Source organism: Silurus meridionalis, chromosome 15 (assembly GCF_014805685.1).
Source record: "Silurus meridionalis isolate SWU-2019-XX chromosome 15, ASM1480568v1, whole genome shotgun sequence".
In the NCBI taxonomy this organism is placed as follows: domain Eukaryota; kingdom Metazoa; phylum Chordata; class Actinopteri; order Siluriformes; family Siluridae; genus Silurus; species Silurus meridionalis.
The window spans coordinates 17,654,709-17,677,549 of record NC_060898.1 but is presented as its reverse complement, the minus strand read 5'-3'; the positions used below and the strand labels follow the sequence as shown (position 1 = coordinate 17,677,549).

General features: G+C 37.5%; 2 protein-coding genes across 2 annotated transcripts; one reads left to right on the top strand and one right to left on the bottom strand.

Annotated features, from left to right (window-relative positions):
• Nucleotides 1–566: 566 nt before the first annotated feature.
• tnfsf10l3 (tumor necrosis factor (ligand) superfamily, member 10 like 3) lies at nucleotides 567–6,325 on the bottom strand. Its single transcript, XM_046867168.1, has 5 exons — nucleotides 5,935–6,325; nucleotides 4,024–4,173; nucleotides 2,583–2,619; nucleotides 2,364–2,450; nucleotides 567–1,678 (listed from the first exon to the last, which is right to left on the bottom strand). The coding sequence occupies exons 1-5, from the start codon at nucleotides 6,196–6,198 to the stop codon at nucleotides 1,221–1,223; spliced, it is 996 nt and encodes a 331-aa protein (XP_046723124.1). The 5' UTR covers nucleotides 6,199–6,325; the 3' UTR covers nucleotides 567–1,220.
• Nucleotides 6,326–8,322: 1,997 nt separating this feature from the next.
• Nucleotides 8,323–22,372, top strand: LOC124398256 (short transient receptor potential channel 2-like). Its single transcript, XM_046868345.1, has 23 exons — nucleotides 8,323–8,554; nucleotides 8,690–8,831; nucleotides 10,031–10,186; nucleotides 10,310–10,482; nucleotides 10,674–10,756; nucleotides 11,050–11,213; nucleotides 11,312–11,357; nucleotides 12,048–12,232; nucleotides 13,029–13,255; nucleotides 13,849–13,957; nucleotides 14,017–14,042; nucleotides 14,595–15,287; nucleotides 15,496–15,705; nucleotides 15,796–15,960; nucleotides 16,332–16,506; nucleotides 17,308–17,508; nucleotides 18,146–18,308; nucleotides 19,237–19,329; nucleotides 19,449–19,641; nucleotides 19,727–19,854; nucleotides 19,970–20,030; nucleotides 20,114–20,222; nucleotides 20,905–22,372. Exons 1-23 carry the CDS (start codon nucleotides 8,507–8,509, stop codon nucleotides 21,453–21,455), a joined length of 4,101 nt encoding a protein of 1,366 aa, XP_046724301.1. The 5' UTR covers nucleotides 8,323–8,506; the 3' UTR covers nucleotides 21,456–22,372.
• Nucleotides 22,373–22,841: the final 469 nt, after the last annotated feature.

Sequence of the window (22,841 nt, the reverse complement as noted above, 5' to 3'; positions counted from 1 at the left end):
TGAATATAAGTAAGGTTTTAACGTGTTATGTAGTATAATTTCTCAATATTTATTCAACCCTCTGTTTTAATATCTGTTGAAAGTACAAAAATGGCTCCAGGATGCAATTTCAAAATTTTTCATATATTTTTTTATTAAATCTCTGGGCTTATTCAGTATTTCCAGAACTGAACACGCTTAGGGCATAAAATGCTTTCTACAGCTGCATGTTCCACATCTGGTGAAATCTGAGCATGTGTTTATCCGGCACAGCAAATTTGTTTAGACTTGCCAAAAAAATGAAACAAATTGCATAAATCTACATGTATGTGCAGAAGGACAGTTGATTGTTGGTTGCGAGCAGTGGCTGAAAGGTGCCAAGAAGATCAGAAACGGTCCTGTTTTCAAGACAGGGATTTTTGTGCAATGTCAAGTCACGGGTATTAGTGATGTGTTGCTTTTGAACAAATTGACTAACAAATGTCATCATTTTTATACAGAGTTATTAATCATTCATTTATTTATCCATTCATTCACGCAATCACGCATTCATTTTTAGAAACAACTGAAATGATGCATTGCAAACCTTCTTTAAACATTTTTGATTTATTTACAAGGAATTCACATCACTAAAGCTGTCCTAACTAGTAGCTCCTGTACAAATGAAACTTCAACTCATATTTATATTGAATACTTTTGGCCAAAAGGGTTTTTTTCTTTTTTACATTTTCCGTTGTTTAAGACTCCGTCTGTCACTGTCACACCAGCTGTAAGCACCAATGGGTTCTGTATATCCATTCATAGTGGTGCACTTCATTCAGACCTATTCATGGTAAATTCATGAAATTCCTCAGCTGTGTTCCCACAAACTCTGGACCACCCATTAGCTTCTCCTTTCGAGATCCTACTGCACATTTCCGAAGGAAAAAACTTTTGTGATGCTCCTTGAGAAAGAGCAATGATAACTCGAGGAACTCTGAATATGAGTTTTACCCTGGGTTTTTAGAAGAATTCATTTTGTTCATCTTTCAATTCCAACAACTGATGAACCATCCTTCTGGTTTTAATAGCTGCATGTGCCTTCTGCATTCAATTAGTCTGCTGTTGAGTCATTTGGTCTCGCTTCATAGAGGTTTCTGAGTAAACAGGAAGCGTCACAGATCCTTCCTTATTCCACCCACTCTTTTCCTTTTTCTCAGTCCACACACTGAAAACTTCAGAGACACTCAAATGAGCAGGGCTCAGAGGTCAAAACGAAAGGCTCCGAAGTAACTGGATGAATCTTCTGCATGTACCGCGGTAGGAGATGACACAGAGACAAAGATCTCATCTCCTGATCGCAGCTCGAACATGCCTCCCTGGTAGATGGAATGGAGGGCATTCTCGCTGTCTGGGGCCCAGCACTTGGTGCCCACTCCTTTTAACAGCTGAATGGGCTGTGCGTAGGCCGTCTTCTTATACACACACTGCACCACCTGCTGACTCACAGAGCTGGACTGATGATCGCCATTAAACAGTGTGATATACCGGAAGTAGACCTGAGCATACAGGTAATAGCGCCCTGTCTGAGGGATCCGCAGCCGACCGTTGGACACTGTCATGTTGTGTAGGTGTGAGCCGAAGCTTTGGTTTCCCCAGGAACGTACAGGGTGGCGACAAGACTGGTGCAGATCTCTCTGAGGAGCTAAAGATGTTGAGCCTAAAAAAAAAAAAAGGTATTTAAATGTAAAAAATTAATAATTTATTCACAATTCAGCACGTCACCCCACAGTAATGTGATTTTTAGTCCATTCTTTGGTAACCATCACTTAAACAGTGAGACTTTAAGTGGTGTGATGTACTATGTAATCATTAGTTACATCTACATGGCAAAAGTAGTTAAGCACCTGACCATTACATCCATATGTGGCTTTTGAACTTTGCTGTTACAATAACATCTGCTCTCCTGGGAAGACATTCCACTAGATCATGGAGCATGGCTGTGTGGATTTGCTTGTTCAGCCACAAGAACTTAAGTGAGGTCAGGCACTGATGTCTGGCTTGTAGGTCTGGTACACACTCAACATTCAAGTTTATCCCAAAGTTGACCGATAACTTTACCTGTACTTTCAAAGATTCAAGTTTACATATTATTGATGTAAGAGTACTTTTACTTGAGTAGAATATTGTACTACTCATTCCACCTCTGCAATTAATCAACCACTTCGAACCAATCAGATTCAAGAATTCAACTGACTGACAAAACTCAATGAATTAACCTTGAGGAACTAAAACAGAACCGATCCTCTTCTTGGTGGCACTCATCATGCTTGTAAACTTGTTTTGTATGAAATGTTTGCATTTACATTCAAATGGAGGTTACTCTATGACACAAAAGAACACACCTTGTAATCCATTGTCTCTGAGGGTGAGGTGAGCGGAGGGCCTCTGGCTATTGGGAACTTTCAGACTCGGTTCGACTGTTTGTCTTTCTATAAGAAACACAGAGGGCTAATCAGAGCATTAGAAGGCTTGTTATATGTTATGGATATATATTCATACATACATACATACATACATACATACATACATACATACATACTTAATTATCTACAAATGATTACCTTGAACCATGTGCTGAGAGATGATGTTTTCTGTAACCTAAGCAAGAAAGCAGAAAAGCCGCTCAAATTTGCAACAATAAAAACATAAAACAGTGATTATCATTTTTGTTGACCTCCTTTCAACAAATGTGATCAAATGTCTCTGCTTGTCTTTGCGAAAAGAAATTCTACAGCGTGATGGAAAAGGATCCACATCCAGGAAATAATTTCCGCTGCCCAAGGACAATAGCGCTCAGTAGGAGGCTGGGGCTTTCACAGTGCCTCGTAACAACATTCAAGACACGTTTATCCTTTCCAAATCAGGCCCAAAGCCGCTGAGAAAACAAAAGCCACAAGGACTGAAGGCCTGCAGACCAATTCCTGCCAAAGACACAAAGAAGTGCTGACATCATAAGTGCTCGACTTTCCTTCATGGCAACGTATCAACTATACAAGAACATTTTCCAGAGTATAGACTAGGGCTGAAAAGAAAGAGAGAGAGAGAGAGAGAGAGAGAGAGAGAGAGAGAGAGAGAGAGAGAAAGGAATTAAGATAGAATGAAAGAGAAGAAAACAAACCAAAATGTAAAGAGAGATGAAAGCTCAGTGTGGAGGGTAAGATGTTCCACTTGATTTTTTTATGCTGCAAAAAGCTGTCTTGCACATTTTAAAAAGTGAAGCCAAACCAAACTTCTAGATACCTGAGTAAACAAGACACAGGCCATGCTCTCAAAGATATATCTTTTTATAAATATTATTCTATTCTGGAGTAGGGAGTAGGGATGTCGCCCTGGCTCGATTAACACTGCATTTGCACTTTTGAGAGCAACAAGAGCAACAACCCACTATTTTTGAACATCCATTTATGGAACAGATTATTCGTTTACTGATCAGGTCACTTATGAGTTGACAAACTTACATTTCTGATATTATTTTTGATATTAAGCGATATTTATCAATATGAAATTTTTTACTTTTTAATAATCAATTCAATAAGCATAGTTCAAGAGATACCAGAAGCCCTAGTCAAAAAGAAAAATGCCTTCTCAAAACCACACCACTTTACATGCCACGCTTTGCATTTCATTTCCTGTATAAATAAATTGCTACATGGGATTTTAAAATAGTATATATGAGGTAAATAAATCCAACAAAGGAGCCATGCAACTACTTCAACTATGCTAAAAAGCCCTGAAGAAGTGAATATAAACAGACTGGATTCAAAAGTATGGGTTTATGATGCTGTGATATTTGCTGCCCATTGTTAAAACTGTTTAAACAAATGTGTGAGTGTTGCCCAGTGATGGACTGGCATCTCATCCAGTGTGTATTCTTGTGTAACAACTTGTGTTTGTGTTTACTGAAGGTGAATAAAAAAAAATCTATATTTCGTGATCACAATTCAGAATACAATTCATTGTCCAGCACCAGCAGGAAAAACGCTAAAATATATCCACATCTACCTTGGATATATATGTCTTAATTCCTTCAGCCAGTCTGATGCATGGTTCACCAAAGAGCTGTACCAGACTATCCGGCACCTCCTGATCTTTGTCCAGAGCATTCAGCAGCCCAAGACAGCGCAGCTCCTCAGACACGCCCTGACTTCGAGCCTGTCCATCCACCAGAAAGAAACAGCGTTAAAAACAAAGTTACCCGAAGGACCAGTCTCATTTACAGTGCACATGGATTGGAACAAAAATGCTGTGTAAAGCATAACTAATAAAAACATGCTGGTTGTGAAAGCAGATGTCTGAGCTGCCTGAAATCCTTTCTTTTGAGGAAACCACACTGCAAGACATCCAGAAATGTCATCACAAAAAAAAAAAATAAAGGAACTCTGCCATGAAATGACAAAAACATGTTTTGAGCCTGATGGAAGGCTTATTTTTGTTACTTCTTTTGTGGTGATGTTAAGGAGGCATGGGTGATAAGGGTAGAAGACCAAAAACACATCTTCTGGTGCCAACATTCTTTAATTCTCATATTTGGCAGTAATGTTTTAGAAGTAATCCCTGGAAGCTAATCTCCATGGTGTCCTTATTGCTTTTTCCACTTGTCTTCATATATTATTATATAATAATTACATAATTCCGTATATTTACTGAGCAATGACACAATCTAAGTTCCATCATATTTAGTTTTACACACATTACACAGGGTTTGCCACAGAAAAGTTGCCTGCCTCTGTGTCAACAGTATTGAAGGTGGATTATGCAGTGTATTATTAATTTATTTACTATTTTGTTCAACTGTTATTTTATTTGTTATTATTATTATTATTATTATTATTATTATTCAGTAATTACTTACCGAAGTAATTACCACGAATTACTTAAATATATAATTTATAATAACGGCTAAGCATATCACAGAGTTACTGTAATTTTCCCATATTTTACAGAATGTCCTGAAGCATTGTATTGACTGTGCAACACTAAGAAAGGCACCCAAATCAACACAACATCGTCTTATATCTCACAAAAAAAAGCAAAAGCCAGGTCAGAAATATTCCAAATCCCCGAAGTAAATGTTGATGAGTTTTACATGGAAGCTATGAGATTGCTCTTTCTAACAACTATGAAAACAACGGCAGCAAAGAGCAAGTCAGCAACCCATCACCTTTATAAACACCCAAATATGAAAATCTCATATAGAAGTTCTGCTTCCCGTTTGTTTGTCTGATTGTTTTAAAAGCTGTATCTCTGTAGGAATGCCAGTCACTTGTAGAAGTCCTGTGGTTTCAGCAAGGTCAAACTATTTACAGGATGGATATGCATTATGTACACAGAGTTGAGCATTGCTTTGTGAAGCCAAGCATTTAACTGTGGATTTCCACAATGAGAAAGAAGCCAAGTAATGAAATCTGTGTATAAAGCTGCCTTAAACTGCTTGAATTTGGTGTCTATGCAAAGTGAAGAAATTTATATAAGTAATAACTTTCTAGAGCTGTTGTGACAATTTGCAAAGAAGCTTAGATTTTAAAACATATCAAGTTTATTCAACTGTTTTTTTATGAAATGGAAATCATTGCAATATGTTTAACATACATTAAGATTATTCAGTAACATCTGTTCTAGGAAAGTAGATCCATACTGAAGATTTCCCTACAGAGTGCCACCAGATGTTTGTTGTGAATAATGTAGATAAAAGCAGAGGTGATAATAATACAGTCGGTTTTAGTTGTGTTTTTATAATAAGGAAAGAACAATATTCAGTGCAGAATTTTTTTTTTTTTTTTCAGTTCTGTTAAAATAATTATGCCAACTCGTGTGCAAGCAAATCTCTGCTGCAGATGCATGTAAGTTGTGTTTGCAGTCATGTTTTGCAGTCTTATTAAAACCTAGTGTTAGGAATAGAAAGCTATCATTTACCTGAGCCATTGACATGTTGAGGTAGACGAACAATCCAGTAGTCGAGGCGACTTGAAGAACCACCATGACTACAAACACGGTAGGGATCCATAACTTGGACGGCGCGTCCACGGATATTTTCGGCTGAGCCATGATGAATGACGACTCGCTGCACACGGATCTCAGAAAATCTGACTCGGAGTTGGATGCCAGCGCGTTCCTTTCGGATGACTGATCCTCACTGGCTTCAGAAGGATCTGCTGGAGGGACGGACACTCCATCCATCCCGCTGTGAATACTGACAAAGCTGATGAAGACCAGACCAGCTGCACATATACAGCACTCAGGATTATTCACTCTTTTACACACTTATACACACGTGTTCAAATCCATTACAGACCATTGTATAGTACACGTTTCCTGTAGTTTTCTCAAGCATTACATTAACATTACAACCAGTCTCCTCTGGGTTTTCCGGTTTCCTCCCACCACAACAAAAAAAAAAAATTGGATTGATTCTGATAAACTTTTCCCTGCATATAAATGTGTGTGTGCATAAATCCCTGTGATAGACTTGTGTCTATTTTGTGTCAATCAATGTCATGTAACACATTCACTAGCAAGCAGAAGAAAGACAAAATACATACAGGATCCAGGGTTGAAGGTTGAAGCACAAGCCTCACATACAATCTTCTGAAAGCTGTGTAACCCATCTTTTTTGTTGTCTATATATGATCTCGTCCACCACCGATATCTCAGAATACCTATCAATCCAGCACTCTATTTTTTTTTAAATATTGTGATTTATTTATGGTCCAGGCTTTTGTCCTGATCATGACTCTCTAACGTGGGAACCACTTCAAGTCCTGACCATCTATTCTTCTTTCACGTTTATTACTCTTAACAAATCACCTTCTTAGAAGTTCAGAGCAGGTACCAGATCAAGTAAATTGTGCTCACTGATGCTTGAAATACATTGATTCTAATTACACAATCATCACTTGCTGTAAATATACGGATTTGTAATAAAGGATAGAAACATATAATAGTGCAAAGGGGTGAAAGGTAAAAAGCACCATACTGGCTTCACTTCCGGGATGTATTATCAGTTCACACTCAGAATTCCAGGGATAAGCTCCGGATCCACCACCACCCTGACCAGGACAAAGTGCTTAGTGAACCCGAATGAGTAATAGCAAAGTTTAATAGGAAGGAACATTGATTCATGATGTGAGAATGATGTGACACGCACACAAACACATAATTGGCAGTAAAATACTTTTCCATTTTTATTACATAATTGTAAACATAATCTCAATAAAAGTCTTGCACATGGTATAAAAGGCCACAGTATCTAGATGCTGAGATGCAGTTTAAGGGTCTTCCTCAAAAACCTTGCAAATAACACTTCGGCAGAGTTTCCTTCTGATCTGAGACTCAAAGCTTTAACCACAACTACAACTTCCAGCAAGCAGCCACTGATTTAGCCATTTCTGAATTCTTAATTTCATTTCAACACTGAGTTACAGTTGTTCTAAAACACTTCATATGAAGCTGAACTCATACAGGGTTTGTACACCAAGGACATTAGGGTGCAGAAAAATGGACTTCTCTTATCAATAGTACACAAACAATAAAAAACCATAAAACTGTTGTATAGATATTACAAAGTTATATAAAAGAATGTAGGTTTAGTGCTTATAAGTTTGTCCTCTAAGTGGCGGCGACTGTGGCAAGGAGAAACTCCTGAGATGGTGTAAGGAAGAAACCTTGAGAGGAACCAGACTCAAATAGGAACCCGTCCTTATCTGGGTGGCACCGAATGTCCATTCGTTATAGTTCCATTATTATTGAGGTGTTCAGTGATGGACACTTAAATAAAGAAATGTGCATGCAAACTACAGTCCTAAGCCATTGTAGGATTGATTTGGACTGTAATTTGGATTGAACACTTCAATAATGATGGAACTATAATGAATAGACATTTGGTGTCCACCAGATGAGGTGTTGGGTTTCAGTTTGAGTCTTTTCAAGGTTTCTTCTTCATACATCTCGGGGAGTTTTTCCTTGCCTCGCTCGGTAGGATAAATGTAAATGGATAAACATAAAATTAAGTTTTCCCTTAACATATAAACACAAATACATTCATATTTTATAACCTTTATTTCTGTAAAGCTGCTTTGGGACAATTTCCTATAAAAAGCGCCATACAAAAAAAAAACCTGGATTGAATTGTGGCTTTGGATTTCATTCATTTTTATGCAAAAGGAAAAGAAAACACGAACTCTCGTTTTATATATTGGGAATTTAAAGATATTTTATCAAACCCACTCCTAACTGTTTGTACTATACCCACAGTGTAGAACGAACTTTCCAGCCTCACTAACACAGCGCTACAGTAGGTGGCGGTAATGAGCCACAAAATGGCGCCTGAATTCTACCCGAGAGGAAGAACTTGGTCGCTTAGCAGCAGTCAGCTGATACAGCTGGCGGGAAAAACGGGGATTTCTGTGTCTCTGTTAAACGAGAATTGTACATAAATATCTATTTTATATAAAAATGTCTTGATGCGGTTGTTATATAAACTGCTTTCATGATGGCACCAGTTCGAATTCAACATGTCGTCTCGTTCACCTCAGAGGTAAGCGATCTTGTTTGGATTTGTCCCCAGTCTTCCCTGCTTCCCTCTGGGGTTAAAGAGTTCGAAATGAAGCGTCTGAATTCATGAATTCTTAAGAAAATGTTTATGTTGACAAATTAATATGGGGCTTTTCAGGACCCGAAGCACCGTGTGGTAAACCTGTGTTTGGGTGAGGAAGGGAGCAGCCCGTGGTTGTGCGGTGCAGCAGACCGGAGCGGCCTTCTGAAAGCAGAGCTGCAGCTGGACCGGGCTTCTACCATCGCCTTCGTCGATGTGGGTCAGTGCCCCAGTAGTATATCATTTTAAACCAACAAACCATGCAGAATAAAACTTCAAGGCCAATTTAATTCCCGAACTTTATTTCAACTCCATAAAGTCGATGAAGGCCACAGCAAATTATTAAATATGACAGATGTTGGTTTAGGTGATGTTACACCTTTATATCAGAATTTAATCATCTTTATTGGCAAGTATTATGTCTTAAATGTGCAAGGAAGTTGTCATGGTGTGCAGGTGCTTTAAAAATAGAAAAAGGAAATCATTTTAAGTAATAAATAAAGCTCTTATTATCAGCCTGGAAGTGGTACGGGTTAGTGGTTAAGGCATTGGATTTGGATCCAAAGGATGTGAGTTCAAATCCCATAAAACAAATAAACAAACAAAAAAAACCACTCTTGGGCCCCTAAACAAGGCCCTTAATCCTATCGCTGCTCAGTTGTATGAATGTATGTGTGTCAATTCATTATTGGCAAAAAAATCTGTTGCATATGTGAAATCTTATATGAAGTTGAACTTTGACATTTTGGTTAAAGTTCTTTTGCACGTTTGTTAGATGCTAAACTGCATTTTGTTGCTGTGTACCTGTACTATGTGACGACAATAAAGATCTATCTGTCTGTCTGTCTGTCCTTAAAATAATTATATGAACACCGAGGCAGGTTTTAAGCACGACCCACTAGATGCTTTTAATATAAATGCTATAAACCTGCACACATGAAGAAAGTCATGAGACTTGTCACTGCCCATTGCTGGGTTATGAAGCCAGTTTTGACAGCAAACCAAGATACAGATCATGGGTGCTCTACTGCCTGTGCTTCTGTTGGTAGTTGCTGCATCAATCACTCGATTCTCGCATAAAGTTTTCTCAACTTAGTCTTTATAAACTTGGTCCCACAGTTGGTGCTGCTCATGTCACTGAAAATCAGCAGCTCTTATTGAAAATGTCTCTGGTTGAATTGTCTGTACGTTTAAACACAGCAGTCTTGTATTTTCTGGAAATCCACCCCAAGAGAACTTGATCTGCACTAGCAAACCAAAGATAATAACCCAATGGGACCTCAGTTCAGTAAACAACACAGACGTCTTTACTTGTAATTAAGAATTACTGTTCCCAATGCAAGCATCCCCTGCTGGATATATTTATCAGTGTTCCATGAATTTAAACACATTGTTTGTTTTTTTTGCTTCGTCTTTAAGGAAACCATGGCTCTGCGTTTGTTCAGGTCGATGTGGGTCGTTCTTCCTGGTCTATCGATCATCCTTATGTCACACTGCTTCCCACGGCGACCCTAATGAGCCCGGCCGATTCACGAAAAGGCATAGGAAAGCACGGTGTGCGCATGTTCAAAAAAGGTGCCTACTGTTTACGTTTGTTTAAGAAAGTGTTTTATGATTATGAATCTACAGCTCACAGATGTGTAAGTGAAGATGATAAAACTGCACTGAACAGTGATTCTTTTCTCTCTGCATGGGCAGTTGACTTTTTGCCCCAGGCTGCTGAAGAGAGTTGGGACAGGGTGAGGGTCACCTGCAGTCAGCCCTTTAACAAGCGCAACCAATTTGGCCTGTCTTTCTTTCGTATCCGCACTGCTGATGAACACACAGATGAGCTTTCTGCCAATCAGGAAACAGATACGAGCAAAAATCAGGTAAGACGCCATAAAAAACTTTATTCATTCCTGTGGGAAGAACTAGTAGTGTTCTAGAACAGATCATTGACTGACAGGCTGGAAGCTATACATCTGAGAGTGACTTGTTTAAATAATAAACATAAACCTGCAATAACGGGATGTTTAATGTTTAATCAGTGGTTTAAGATCTTTTTGTTGGCTGTTAACAGAGTACACCTGATAAAAATTGGGCAATAAAAGAGTGGATCTCCAGCCCTTCTGTACAACACACCTACTTTGGCCAAAAGACAGGGTGAGCATAAATGAGATCTTCTTACCTTTATAAACTTATTTTGGGATTGTTTTTTTTGGTTGACTACAGAAACAATAAAAGTAGTTTAAACTTATTCAACTGATTTGTATATTACATCAGTCTAGTGAGCGAAATATGCGTTTCACTATTGTTTCTATCATGATGATGAAATCATCTTACAAAAAAGCCAAATGTGCAAACCCAGGCTAAGGTGTGTTCATCTCTTTTGGCAGATTGCTAATGGATCTCTGGTTTATTTCTCTTTCTCTCTGTGGTTTTCTTCTTTATTTCAGAGAAAGATCTCCAGGAGATCCCTTAAAAGATCATCAGAATCTGAGCAGGGCAGAGCGCATGGTAACAGCCGCACAGTCAATCAGGTGCTCTCTACAAAAAACCTCTTGCAATGCATTAATCAGCAGTGGTGAGAGACAGGAGAAGACCCGGTACACACAGCATAGTAAGACTGATGCTTATCAAAGAGTTTGCAGGGATTTTCCCTAAAAATGAGGCATTTTAATAGCATGTTTAGGCTAATCATTTTTGTTTTGTTTTTAGGCCCAGTCAGGGCTCCTCAATCACGCAGGAGAACATCAGGAACAATGTATGTTTGAACTGTATTTAAAACAAAATTGTCACTATATCACACTAAACCTTGTGTTCAGCTAAGCTGATGCCTCTAACTGTGGTTAAATTACTGTATAACTGGAAAAACAAAAGCTTTTACTGATCAGCACTCTGGATTAGGTTGTTTGTTTGTTTGTTTCCTAATGGATAACAAACTTTGTAGGTCTACCAAGAAAGTTATTGCATTCACTTCCACTTTTTCTTTTTTTTAGGAAAATGATTTTTCTTATTTCTATATTCACTATATTGTTAGTCATCGTGAATAAAAGTTTGATATAGAATTATGTGTAAGGTGCCTTACTTTGGTCACAGTTTGCTTATTAATAATTGGTGTTTAACCAATTATTTTTTTCTGGACATTTTTTGCTCACTGTTGATCAGGTAACTATCACATCACTGTACCAGTGATGTTTAGCTTCTATAGATACCATTAAAGGTCTGAGGCTCTCAGACTCTACAGGCTATGTTTTATATGACCTGTTTGATGATGCCTGTTCGCCTGGTCATAGTCGAGTGTATACCGAGCTAATTAGTCACATGGTGTCTGGCCAAATTCACTGGAGCATTGATTATACTATAGGGAAATCCTGTGCCTTTTTCTAAATAAATATATAAATATAAATATATAAAAGAACTTTTATTCAAATGTTCTGTGTTTTTATTATAGACTTGAGCAGGCAGACTCTACTCCAAAGAAGACCAGATGTGCTAAAATAGACGTTTCTGCCACTAAGAAGAAAAACAGTTCATTCAAACACAGCCCTGATAAATCTCAAAAAACAGCATCATCGCCAACAAGAATCAGTCAAGATTATCCTGAATCTCCTGAGACTTCATGCCCAATATGTGGAGGTGTGTGTGTGTGTGTGTGTGTGTGTGTGTGTGTGTGTGTGTGTGTGTGTGTGGTTGGGGTGTTAATTATTATTGTAATAAATAACCAGAGAGAACATTAGAATGGACATCAAAGTGATCCTTTGTTCAAAATTCTTAAACCACAACATTTAAACACTGCTTTTATTTGAGCAAAGAAAATGATGCACAATGTACAACATAATGACTTCTGTGTACTTCTCACTGTAGAAAACGTTTGCTTTAGGGTTAAATATGTTCCATTATACTTGATAAAAAACAGTTTATGTATAGAAAATGAAAAAAAGTGAGGCTCCAGTAAATACCTGTTGGAAGTATTCATGTGTAAGATCAATTTATGTACATACTTTGTTGTCGATAAAAGGTATGATAAATCATGTTCTTGCAATACAGGAAGATGGAAGAATGTAGATGAATGGCAGTGTGCATAATCAAGATTAAAATGATGACTAAAGAAATGTAGTAATAATAAAAGAAAACCAAATTTAGTTCTGACACAATCTTCAGATCAATAGGACTGAATTTGATCTCCAGTTGATAGCAAAGGTGTTTCTGTTGTGCCAATTGGAAACCGTTCAGATTTTTCCTTTAAGTCACATGACTATGGTGATTTGTGCTCATTCAGCCATAAGATTATTGGTGAGGTCACCAATAACTCCTATACATTAGTTTCCCCTATTGGGACACCTATTTTTCTTTTTCTCAACCACTGAGTGTACATTTTAGAAGAATTTTCCATTGTCATTAAACTTCTTTCTCTCATTTCTTTGCCATGCAGTGACTTTCAGCCCAGACTACTTGCCCATTCATGCCTCTTCCTGTCTGGACTCTGGTTCAGCCGAGTTCTCCAGTGTCATGGACGGAGAACCTGGGTCATCTTTTTCATTTCGTCCACCTTCTAGTCCAAGCACAGATGAGCTCATGGTGCCGTGTCCTCTGTGCTCCTTCAGATTTCCTATAGACTGCATCCAACAGCATGCCAGTACCTGTGGTGACACCGTGTGGGTGGATTAGCTGTAGTCCTGACTGGGTAAATGTGTCAGCCAAATGACTTGTAAAGGACCGTGTCGGTCAATATATCTACTAAAAAACTGAGGAGGGAAATACATTTTGTATGGCTTCTTACACCTTCGCTGGAGGTCAAGGAGTAAAAGAGTCTGTTTTTTAATGATATGCAATATAATGTTTATGACTCTGAAATATTGCTCTAAATCTGAGACACAGACATTAAAATATTTTATTTTTTTGTTACAAATGTTTTTTAATATACTTAAATTTGTAAAAATTGAAACTGATTTTGTACAAAAATGTTTCTGTATGTTCTGTTCACCTTTTTTATGGTGTCATTGAAAAAAAAAAATACATGTACATAAACTTTGTATCTGGTGTATATTATTCACAGTTATTCTGTTTAGATGGAAATATTTATGACAAGAGAGAGAGATAGACTGAACAAAGGGCCATAATGAGATGTGAAACATATTGTCAGTGTTTTTAATTGGCTGAGACCCTTAGGAATTGCAAGGTGTTTGCTTGGGAAAGTAATTGAAGGTGAATTAATCCATTCAGGTGTGTTGACTTTTCTGTTTACTTGTCAGTTGCATATACACTGTTGGAGTGAACTGAACACGACTCGGTCTGGTTACAGAGCTTTTGAAAATGATCTCAACCTTTGTTTGAAGGCTCAAGAGGGAAAGATGATGATGGGTGTGTGGAATTGCTGATTTTTAAAACCCGGTTTATAGGAATATTGTTTTGATTTCCAGTTTGTGGCATGATGGAGCATCTCACGGTAAGACAACTTATATAATATTAGATTGCATTATTACCTTATTTGTGTAGGTGGAATTAACAGGAAAAAATTAGCAGTGGACATTGTCAAAACATAAACCTTTACATAAATATAGAAACTGTTGAGATTTAGATTCACAAATAAGAGCACATTTAATATTTATTGCCTATATTGGTTTTGATTGTCTTCCTTTGTATTATAGTTTGTATATATTTTGAAAAGACAGTGTGTCCTTGTATCCACAGGCTGTTCTTGCCAAAATATAATTCTTGTAGATAAATTTGATCAGATATCAATCCGCTCCTCTAGTAATTTCTCTGTAATCACAAATTTCATGTGAAACATTTCATGTTAGGAGAAAAGATAGTTTCGAATCCTTTTATTTTAATTATTCCTTTTATTTAATCCTTTTTTAAATGTACTATCTAATGATTGTTAATTGATCTCTTGATATGTTTAGATTTCTCGTAACTGCCCATGTTTTAGTTAAAAAATGATTTTTCTAAAGAAAAAAAAAAAGTTGCATTTTCATTGTCGATGTCTACCTTTCAGGCAGAGCAATGGCGCGAGATTGTGAACAAAAAGATGCGCTTTCCCCCGGAGCTCATCAACGCCATTCACGAGGCGAACGTGTCTGTAATTCATAGCTTGCTGAAGACTGGAGACGGCATCATCCGCCAGTTGGAAGACTCGGAAGACAGGCAGTGGAGAGAAGCTCTGAACCTGTCCATCCGCCTGGGCAACGAGGAGTCCATGGTCACTCTGCTACATGGAGTCAAGTTTGATTTTCGACAGATCCACGAGGCTCTTTTGGTGGCTGTTGACACTAACCAGCCTCGTATTGTCAAGCGCCTCCTCGACCGCCTCGATCAAGAGAAAGGCAACAAGATGGATGTGCACTCTTTCAACCAGGCAATTTTTGACCATTCCATTGATGACTCTCAGTTTGCCCCGGGGGTGACGCCATTGACGCTGGCCTGCCAAAAGGATCTATATGAAATTGTGACCATGCTCACACAGAAGGGCCATGTCATCCCATGGCCTCACAAGGTCTCCTGTACTTGTCTTGAGTGCCGGAACGGGCGCCAATATGACTTGCTCAAGTTCTCACTATCCCGCATTAACACCTACCGTGGCCTTGCCAGCCGGGCGTATTTGTCCATCACTTCTGAGGATGCCATGTTGAGTGCTTTTTATCTAAGCCGGGACCTTCGCAAACTCTCTAAAAGAGAGCCGGAGTTTAAGGTTAGGCAGAGATGGTCATCTTGTTAAAAATGTGTTTTTTTTTGTATATAGTTTGGAATTCTTTTGGATTTGTTATCTACGGTAATCACACATTCTACAGAAGTAAATGGAGATTATGCTTGTCAAAGAAACTTATTTCATATATACATTTCTAAAAATGATTCGGCTGATTTGCATGCAATTCTCCATCGTTCTAATTCTGTTTCAGCCGCAGTACCTTGCACTTGAGGAGCTGTGCCAGGAGTTTGCTGTGGAATTGCTGGGAATGTGTCGGAATCAAAGTGAGGTTAGCACTATTCTCAACAATTGTGGGATTAATGATGAAGACACTAGAGATGAGCTGGAAAAACACTCTTTCGAAGAGGGCATACCAAACCTGGCCCGATTACGACTCGCTGTGAACTACAACCAGAAACAGGCTAGTGTAGTCTCACATCTTATCACATTTCTAAATGCAAATAGTGTGACTACATGCATGCATGAGTAATATGTGTCTTTATATGTATAGTTTGTAGCCCATCCGATCTGCCAGCAGGTCCTTTCATCCATCTGGTGTGGAAATTTATCGGGCTGGAAAGGCAGCAGGACAATTTGGAAACTCCTGGTGTCTCTCGGGATCTTTTTTACCATGCCGCTCCTCTGCCTCATTTACTGGATTGCACCAAAGTCAAAGGTTTGTGTGATTTTAGACAGTTTGGGGATTGTGGAAACTGTTAGTAGTGAAAGAGCCCCCTAAACTGTGAACCTAATTTTACAGTGTTAGCACAGTTTTACTTTATTATACATTTCAAAGAAAAAATCAGACAAATTGATATGAGAACACAATAAGTACAGCTTTCAGGTTGGTACACAGTAACAAAGAAAATGACTGAGCCTACAGTAACCTTCGACATTGAATGTCATCATTTTAATGAAGCATATTTATATCTTGTCAAATTTCCAAAATAGTTCTCTGCTTTACATTTCTGTTTGACATGTTTACATCCAAGGTGGCGGAGTCTTTCATTTTCTTGGGTCTTTTGTTTGTTTTTGTTGTTTTTTTAGATGGGAAAGATTTTGAAAATCCCAGTTATCAAATTCATTCTTCACTCTGCCTCCTACTTGTGGTTTCTCATCACACTGCTAGTGGAGTCCATTATATTGGAGATGTATCGGGACACGTCTACAACCAGGCACCAGACCCTGCTGCACAACTCGATCCACATGGTGTGGGTGGTTGGTGTGTGTTTGGCATCATTACCTCTGAACCTTTGTTAGCAGCACAGCTTTCAACTGTAATGTAAATGACCATGCAGTGTAATTTATATATATATATATATATATATATACAGTACAGACCAAAAGTTTGGACACACCTTCTCATTCAAAGAGTTTTCTTTATTTTCATGACTATGAACATTGTAGAGTCACACTGAAGGCATCAAAACTATGAATTAACACATGTGGAATTATATATCGAATTATATACATAACAAAAAAGTGTGAAACAACTGAAAAATGTCATATTCTAGGTTCTTCAAAGTAGTCACCTTTTGCTTTGATTACTGCTTTGCACACTCTTGGCATTCTCTTGATGAGCTTCAAGAGGTAGTCACCTGAAATGGTCTTCCAACAGTCTTGAAGGAGTTCCCCGAGAGATGCTTGGCACTTGTTGGCCCTTTTGCCTTCACTCTGCGGTCCAGCTCACCCCTAAACCATCTCGATTGGGTTCAGGTCCGGTGACTGTGGAGGCCAGGTCATCTGGCGCAGCACCCCATCACTCTCCTTCTTGGTCAAATAGCCCTTGATGCCTTCAGTGTGACTCTACAATTTTCATAGTCATGAAAATAAAGAAAACTCTTTGAATGAGAAGGTGTGTCCAAACTTTTGGTCTGTACTGTATATATGGACTTTGTTGGTAACTTTTCTGCAACGTGTGTGTGTGTGTGTGTGTGTGTGTGTGTGTGTATATGTATATATATATATTTTTATTTTTAATTATTTATTTATTTTTATACGATCTTGTACCAATTTTCTTTAGGCTTTTTCTGGTATGAATGTAAGGAGGTTTGGATTGAGGGCCTGAGGAGCTACTTCCTGGACTTGTGGAATTGTCTGGATGTGATGGTGCTCAGCATGTATCTGGCCTCTTTTTCTCTTCGAATGGTTGTTCTGATTAAAGGCTACTTTCTGTGCCAGTCACAACAAAGTGAAATGGAGTGCTTATACTTTACAGATAATGGTAAGGAAACACTGTTTTACACCCTGAGTGTTAATCTTGAATCTTGGATTTACCCAAGAATTATCATATCTTCATATAAATATTTAGACATTTGACATATTAAAAGTCAGCCATATGTTGCCTTGAAGACTTTTTTATAGTACTGAGTAGTAAATCATTTTATATGACAATTTAAAAAAAAAGTTCTTTCCATGAAAAAAGGCACATAAGTGCATGCACATTCATTACTTATGGGAAGAAGACGTCTTTAAACTCTTAAATATGAAGTTTTAATAACAAGTGCAGGAAAGATTCACATAAGAAACTGAGGACATGGTGATTTCAGTTCTGAACTAAAATAGTGCCACTTGTACCAAGAGAGAGTCTGAACGGCAATAGCTTCTGCTCGTAGTCCAAATCCTGTGGGGTTTTTTGTGTGTATTTTTAGGTAGACCAAGATATCAGTGCTTAAAGTGTGTGTGTGTGTGTGTGTGTGTGTGTGTGTGTGTGTGTGTAAATGATTGGGTATGATCTTTATATTAAATGGCATAATAACAATTGGCTGTCAGATTGTAACAGTTTCTGAAACAAAGGTAAAACTGAAACCCGGCACTGATCCCTCATTTGGCTAACATTTCAATCACCTCTTCTTTTCCAGCACGTCAAGATTGGCACCAGGAGGACCCTCAGATATTAGCTGAATTGCTCTTTGCTGTCACCAGCATGCTGAGTTTCACACGTTTGGCCTACATCCTGCCTGCACAAGAGTCTCTGGGAACTCTGCAGATCTCTATGGGAAAAATGATTGATGATATGATACGGTATAAAAGTAGCACTGTGTAGTAGTTATGCTAAGCTAGCATCAAACTCCCTAAGCTGAAAAACAAGAATACAATATTTTCCTGCACTAAATATAGTCATAGACCTGTTCAGTTTCTAAAGAATGCTTTTTTTTAATTTCGCACTCGAGTTAAGAGGCAATGCAATGTCACGAACAAGTACGAAAATCTTATAGGTGACTTGTAACTAGTCTACATTTCAATTCTAGTAAGAATCAGTCTGTTCTGGACAATAAAATTTGCTAATTGCAATTTTATATGGCAAATTCTGAGCGGCAGGAAAACAGTAAATATTGGCGCACATGTAGCAAAACTGCTCTTTTCAGTGAATTAGCCTGGTTAGCGGTGCATGACAATCAGAGACTAGTCTTTCATAGGGTTTTTTTATTAAGTCATTAATTTTTTTTGCACAATACACTGTTAGTAGTCACCTACTGTAGATTGTTCAATAAAATCTCATTAAAATGTACTGCATTGAACAGAATCATTGGGGGTGGGGGGTGTTTAATGTAACAGTAATGAATTTTTGCTGTTATGACATTCATGCAGGCTGCATTCTGGCATTAATATAATTGTCCCTGTGAGTTCTAACTCTAAATATCTTTTCTTATTCAGTGTACCTGAAGATAATTGATAATTGTCTATTTATCCACCATTCATTTAAATTAGGTGGCTTAAAGAGTGACTCAATTATATAAAATTAATCTATGAAACAAAAAAATTTGAACTTAATTCACAGACCTGAAACTACATTTATCAATATTTATATCTGCTCCCGTGTGTGTGTGTGTGCTTAAACCCATCATAAATGCAGCAATTATAATCTTAGCGAAGATAAGAATGCTTATAAAGATGTTGAGCCTGATTTATATCGATTGTGAACGTCATGTTTATAATTTTCTCTCTCTAGGTTCTTGTTTATACTGATGATCATTGGTACGGCTTTTTTGTGCGGCATCAACAATATCTACGTTTCTTATACCGAATCTATTTACCTTGGAAGGTTTGAACTCTTATAATTATGTAACAGAAAATGCAATAATAAATTAAAATAATGCAATTTACTATGACACTTGAAAGTATTTGCGTATAGAAAAGTATTGAGAATTTTTTTTTCCCCAGGTTTAATGAAACGTTCCAGTTCCTGTTCTGGACCATGTTTGGTGTCGTCAATAAGGAATATGTGGATATGCCTGATTTTGTGTTGGCTCAGTTTGTGGGCAGAATCTTGTATGGGATCTTCACATTACTAATAGTCATTGTGTTACTTAACATGTTCGTGGCTATGATCACAAACTCTTATCAGAAGATTGAGGTAAGATATTTCTATGTGCTGTTGAACTGAAGATCATTATGCTATGTAGTAAAAATGATGCTTTAGTTGGTAACACTTTTTGTAGGATGATGCGGATGTGGAGTGGAAATTTGCTCGCTCCAAACTCTACCTGAACTACTTCAGAGAGGGATTGACCATGCCTGTCCCCTTCAACATCATTCCCTCACCTAAAGCTTTCTTCTACCTCATACGGTAGGCTATTTTGTAGCTCTATTTGTAGAGCTAACTATTTGTAGCTCTAAAACAAGACTAAGAATTGGAATTATAGGTTTAAACTCTTTTAAACGTTTTTTTTTTTTTTAAATAGAAAACTCTTCTGCTTCTGCAACTATAATTCTACCCCGGATTATCCTCCTATGAGCTCAGGGGTGAGATTTTCACAGTTAGCTTTTAAATAGCCATTTTAATGTTTAAAGTTTTTTATTGATTTCTATTGTTTTTCTCAATGCAGTCTAACGAGACAGATGAGAAGGTGTCGTACCGAAATCAGGTGATCCGGGCTTTAGTACAACGTTATATTGAATCTGCCAGGAGGGAGTTTGAAGAGACGAAGCGCAAAGGTATGACAAAAGAATCTCATTTGTGTCTTAACCATAAACCCATTCAATACTGACACAATGAGGCTTCCTTTATATTTTTTATTGCAACATTTATTTCTCAGGACCATACCCCTTCCCATACAAACATCTAATATTCCTCGTCTTTATCCCACAACAGCATGTATAGAATACATACATGGAGTTTGTGTATTATAAAATAATTATCAATAAGATTATTGAACCTCTTGTTAAAAATCGTTTTGAATTTTAGAGTTCTCGAATTGAAAGGCATGGATTAATTCTCATAAAAGTATGAGACATCTCCAAGTCTGGCTTTATTTTTGATCACAGGTCGTAATTAATGCTGTCATTCATCTACATTATTGTTACTATAGTAACATTCACAAAAAAATGTATAGAGAAATAGCTAGATAAGCTAATAATAAATGGGTCAGGAACATTAGCTTTTACAAATAAAAATATATATTAATACAAATTTATAAATGTGTTTATATTTCTATACTATAATAATATATTATACATTATAGTGTGTGTGTTCTCATTAGGGATACAAAATGTATTTCTGAATAAATCTAATTATAATAATTTGCTAGAGTTTTTAAAACGAAAAATTATATTTCTTTATAGAATAAAATTTATCATCAATTTACATGTATGTATTTCCTTTAACCTTTTTGTGCAGATGTTGGAAACCGGATCACGGGGTTGAGTAAAGTTATTGGACAACTGCATGTTGATTTGAAGCAAATTAACCAGACAATGTTAGACATAGAGGATAATCGACATGATCCTTCAGGACGAAGCACTTCTTCCATCATAGGGAAGTACATCCAGGGTGCCAAAAACAACTTTCGTGACTTTAACAGCGGCATGCCTACTGAAAGCAAAAGCAAACCTTTGCTGGCCAACGTCCACAATCCAAAATCTGAAGACGTAGATGAGGAGATACAGGACATGGTTAAGAGTGTTGAAGGTAAGATAGAGGATGAGGGAGTAGGTGCTGAGATCAAAGAACAGGAGGGTGAAGATCAGACTGGTGATGGAGCAACGGTAGAGGAGGACAGAGCCGGTGATGAGAGTACTGATCAAAGTGTGCTTGAAGATGAAACGACGATGATGGAGGAGGGAAGAGCCAACAAAAGAAGAGAGGAATCACTCACTGGCAGCAGTAGCTCCGAGGACACTGGATTCACATCTCAATATTCAGAAATCTCTGCCAGCAGTCCTGAGTAACTAAGAAAATGTCTCCCTGGATTCATTTTTACTTCAGCTGTTTGAGAATAACTGAAGCATCTGTAACGAAAAAAAATCTAAAATTGTAGTCCTTTTATTTTTGTAAATCTATAGTTACATTCTGGATACACTCCTGTAGGAAAGTTTCTGTACATGCTCTTCCCATGTCTGCCTGGTTTCCTTTCATCTCCAGAAAATGCCAGTAGCTGGATTGGCTAGGATTTATTGCTTCTAAGTGCGAATGAGCAGCTCTCTAAAACCAGAACTTGAAATATTCTTTCAGATGGCGCCAGTTTGTTTTAAACTGACCAGTCATGAAAATAAAGAACAAGATTAGACGACGTTGTTCTTTTCACAATCTTCAGAAAATTCATATGCTAATTCAATTAATGTAACATGCTGAATATGCTGAATATCAGCGATAGAGTGTTCCACATCTCCACACACTCACATCCCACTTTATATAAATGAGCAGGTGTTCCTATTAATGATCTATTAGCCAAGGAAGCAGCACGATGTATAGTAGTTAGAGGAGATTCAGATAAAGGCCATATTTAAAAAAAAAATCAGAACTCTGTAAATGTGATCCACTGTTGGCTGTTTCAGAAACTCCTGGTTTCCTGACATCTTCAAGCACACAGTATATACAGGTTATACAGAATGGTACACAAAAAGAATGGCCAGACTGGTTTAAGCTGACAGGAAGAATGTTATATTACGGTTTTTTTCAGTTGCCTTCGAGCGTTTCTCAGATCAGAAATAAAATTTCCAAAACTACTTATTCAACCTCCACATCATTTAGTCATTTGCGCTCATCATAAGAACATTTCTTGTTGCTTTGATCAAATAGCGAATGCTTTTCTACATTCATTAAATCGATTGTGTACAATCTGCTGTGTCTGCTAATTCCTACATTATCAGTCGTCTGTCATGTTGATCAAAATATATTATATGGGTTTCACCTGAATAGTCTTAACCCCAAAACATCTCCGCATCAGTTCATTGAATGCAAAATGGTTAACCAGTTGTCATCATCTATATTTTTTTAATTTCTTTTTTTTGTAAATGTGACTTGAATTGTGCAGATAAATCTTGAATGTCATTGATGAAGGCGAGTGTATGGCATTGGATCAACCAATAATTCTAGTTCTCTAAAACGGGTCAAATAAATCAAATAAATTTGTGCTGCTGAAATTCGGAGATGCCGTACAGAAAAATTCAAGTTTTATGCATTTTCAATCACTGTAATCCAAACCCTAGTTAATATCAAGAAATACTGAAACTGTGCAGCATCATACTGACGAGTAAACATTTTAATAATTTAGTTTTGAACAATGACAAAAGGACTTGTTATTCTGATGAGAATGACGTGTTTATTGACAAATA

Excerpts from the sequence above, each read along its gene's own strand:
- LOC124398256 (XM_046868345.1), top strand. The coding sequence starts at position 8,507 with ATGATGGCACCAGTTCGAATTCAACATGTCGTCTCGTTCACCTCAGAG. Across the intron at positions 10,483-10,673 it reads CAGATACGAGCAAAAATCAG|AGTACACCTGATAAAAATTG; the intron begins GTAAGACGCCAT and ends GGCTGTTAACAG. Across the intron at positions 13,256-13,848 it reads CCTGTGGTGACACCGTGTGG|TTGCATATACACTGTTGGAG; the intron begins GTGGATTAGCTG and ends TTTACTTGTCAG.
- tnfsf10l3 (XM_046867168.1), bottom strand. The coding sequence starts at position 6,198 with ATGGATGGAGTGTCCGTCCCTCCAGCAGATCCTTCTGAAGCCAGTGAG. Across the intron at positions 4,174-5,934 it reads TCAACATGTCAATGGCTCAG|GCTCGAAGTCAGGGCGTGTC; the intron begins GTAAATGATAGC and ends GTGGATGGACAG. Across the intron at positions 2,620-4,023 it reads TTAAGACATATATATCCAAG|GTTACAGAAAACATCATCTC; the intron begins GTAGATGTGGAT and ends TTTCTTGCTTAG.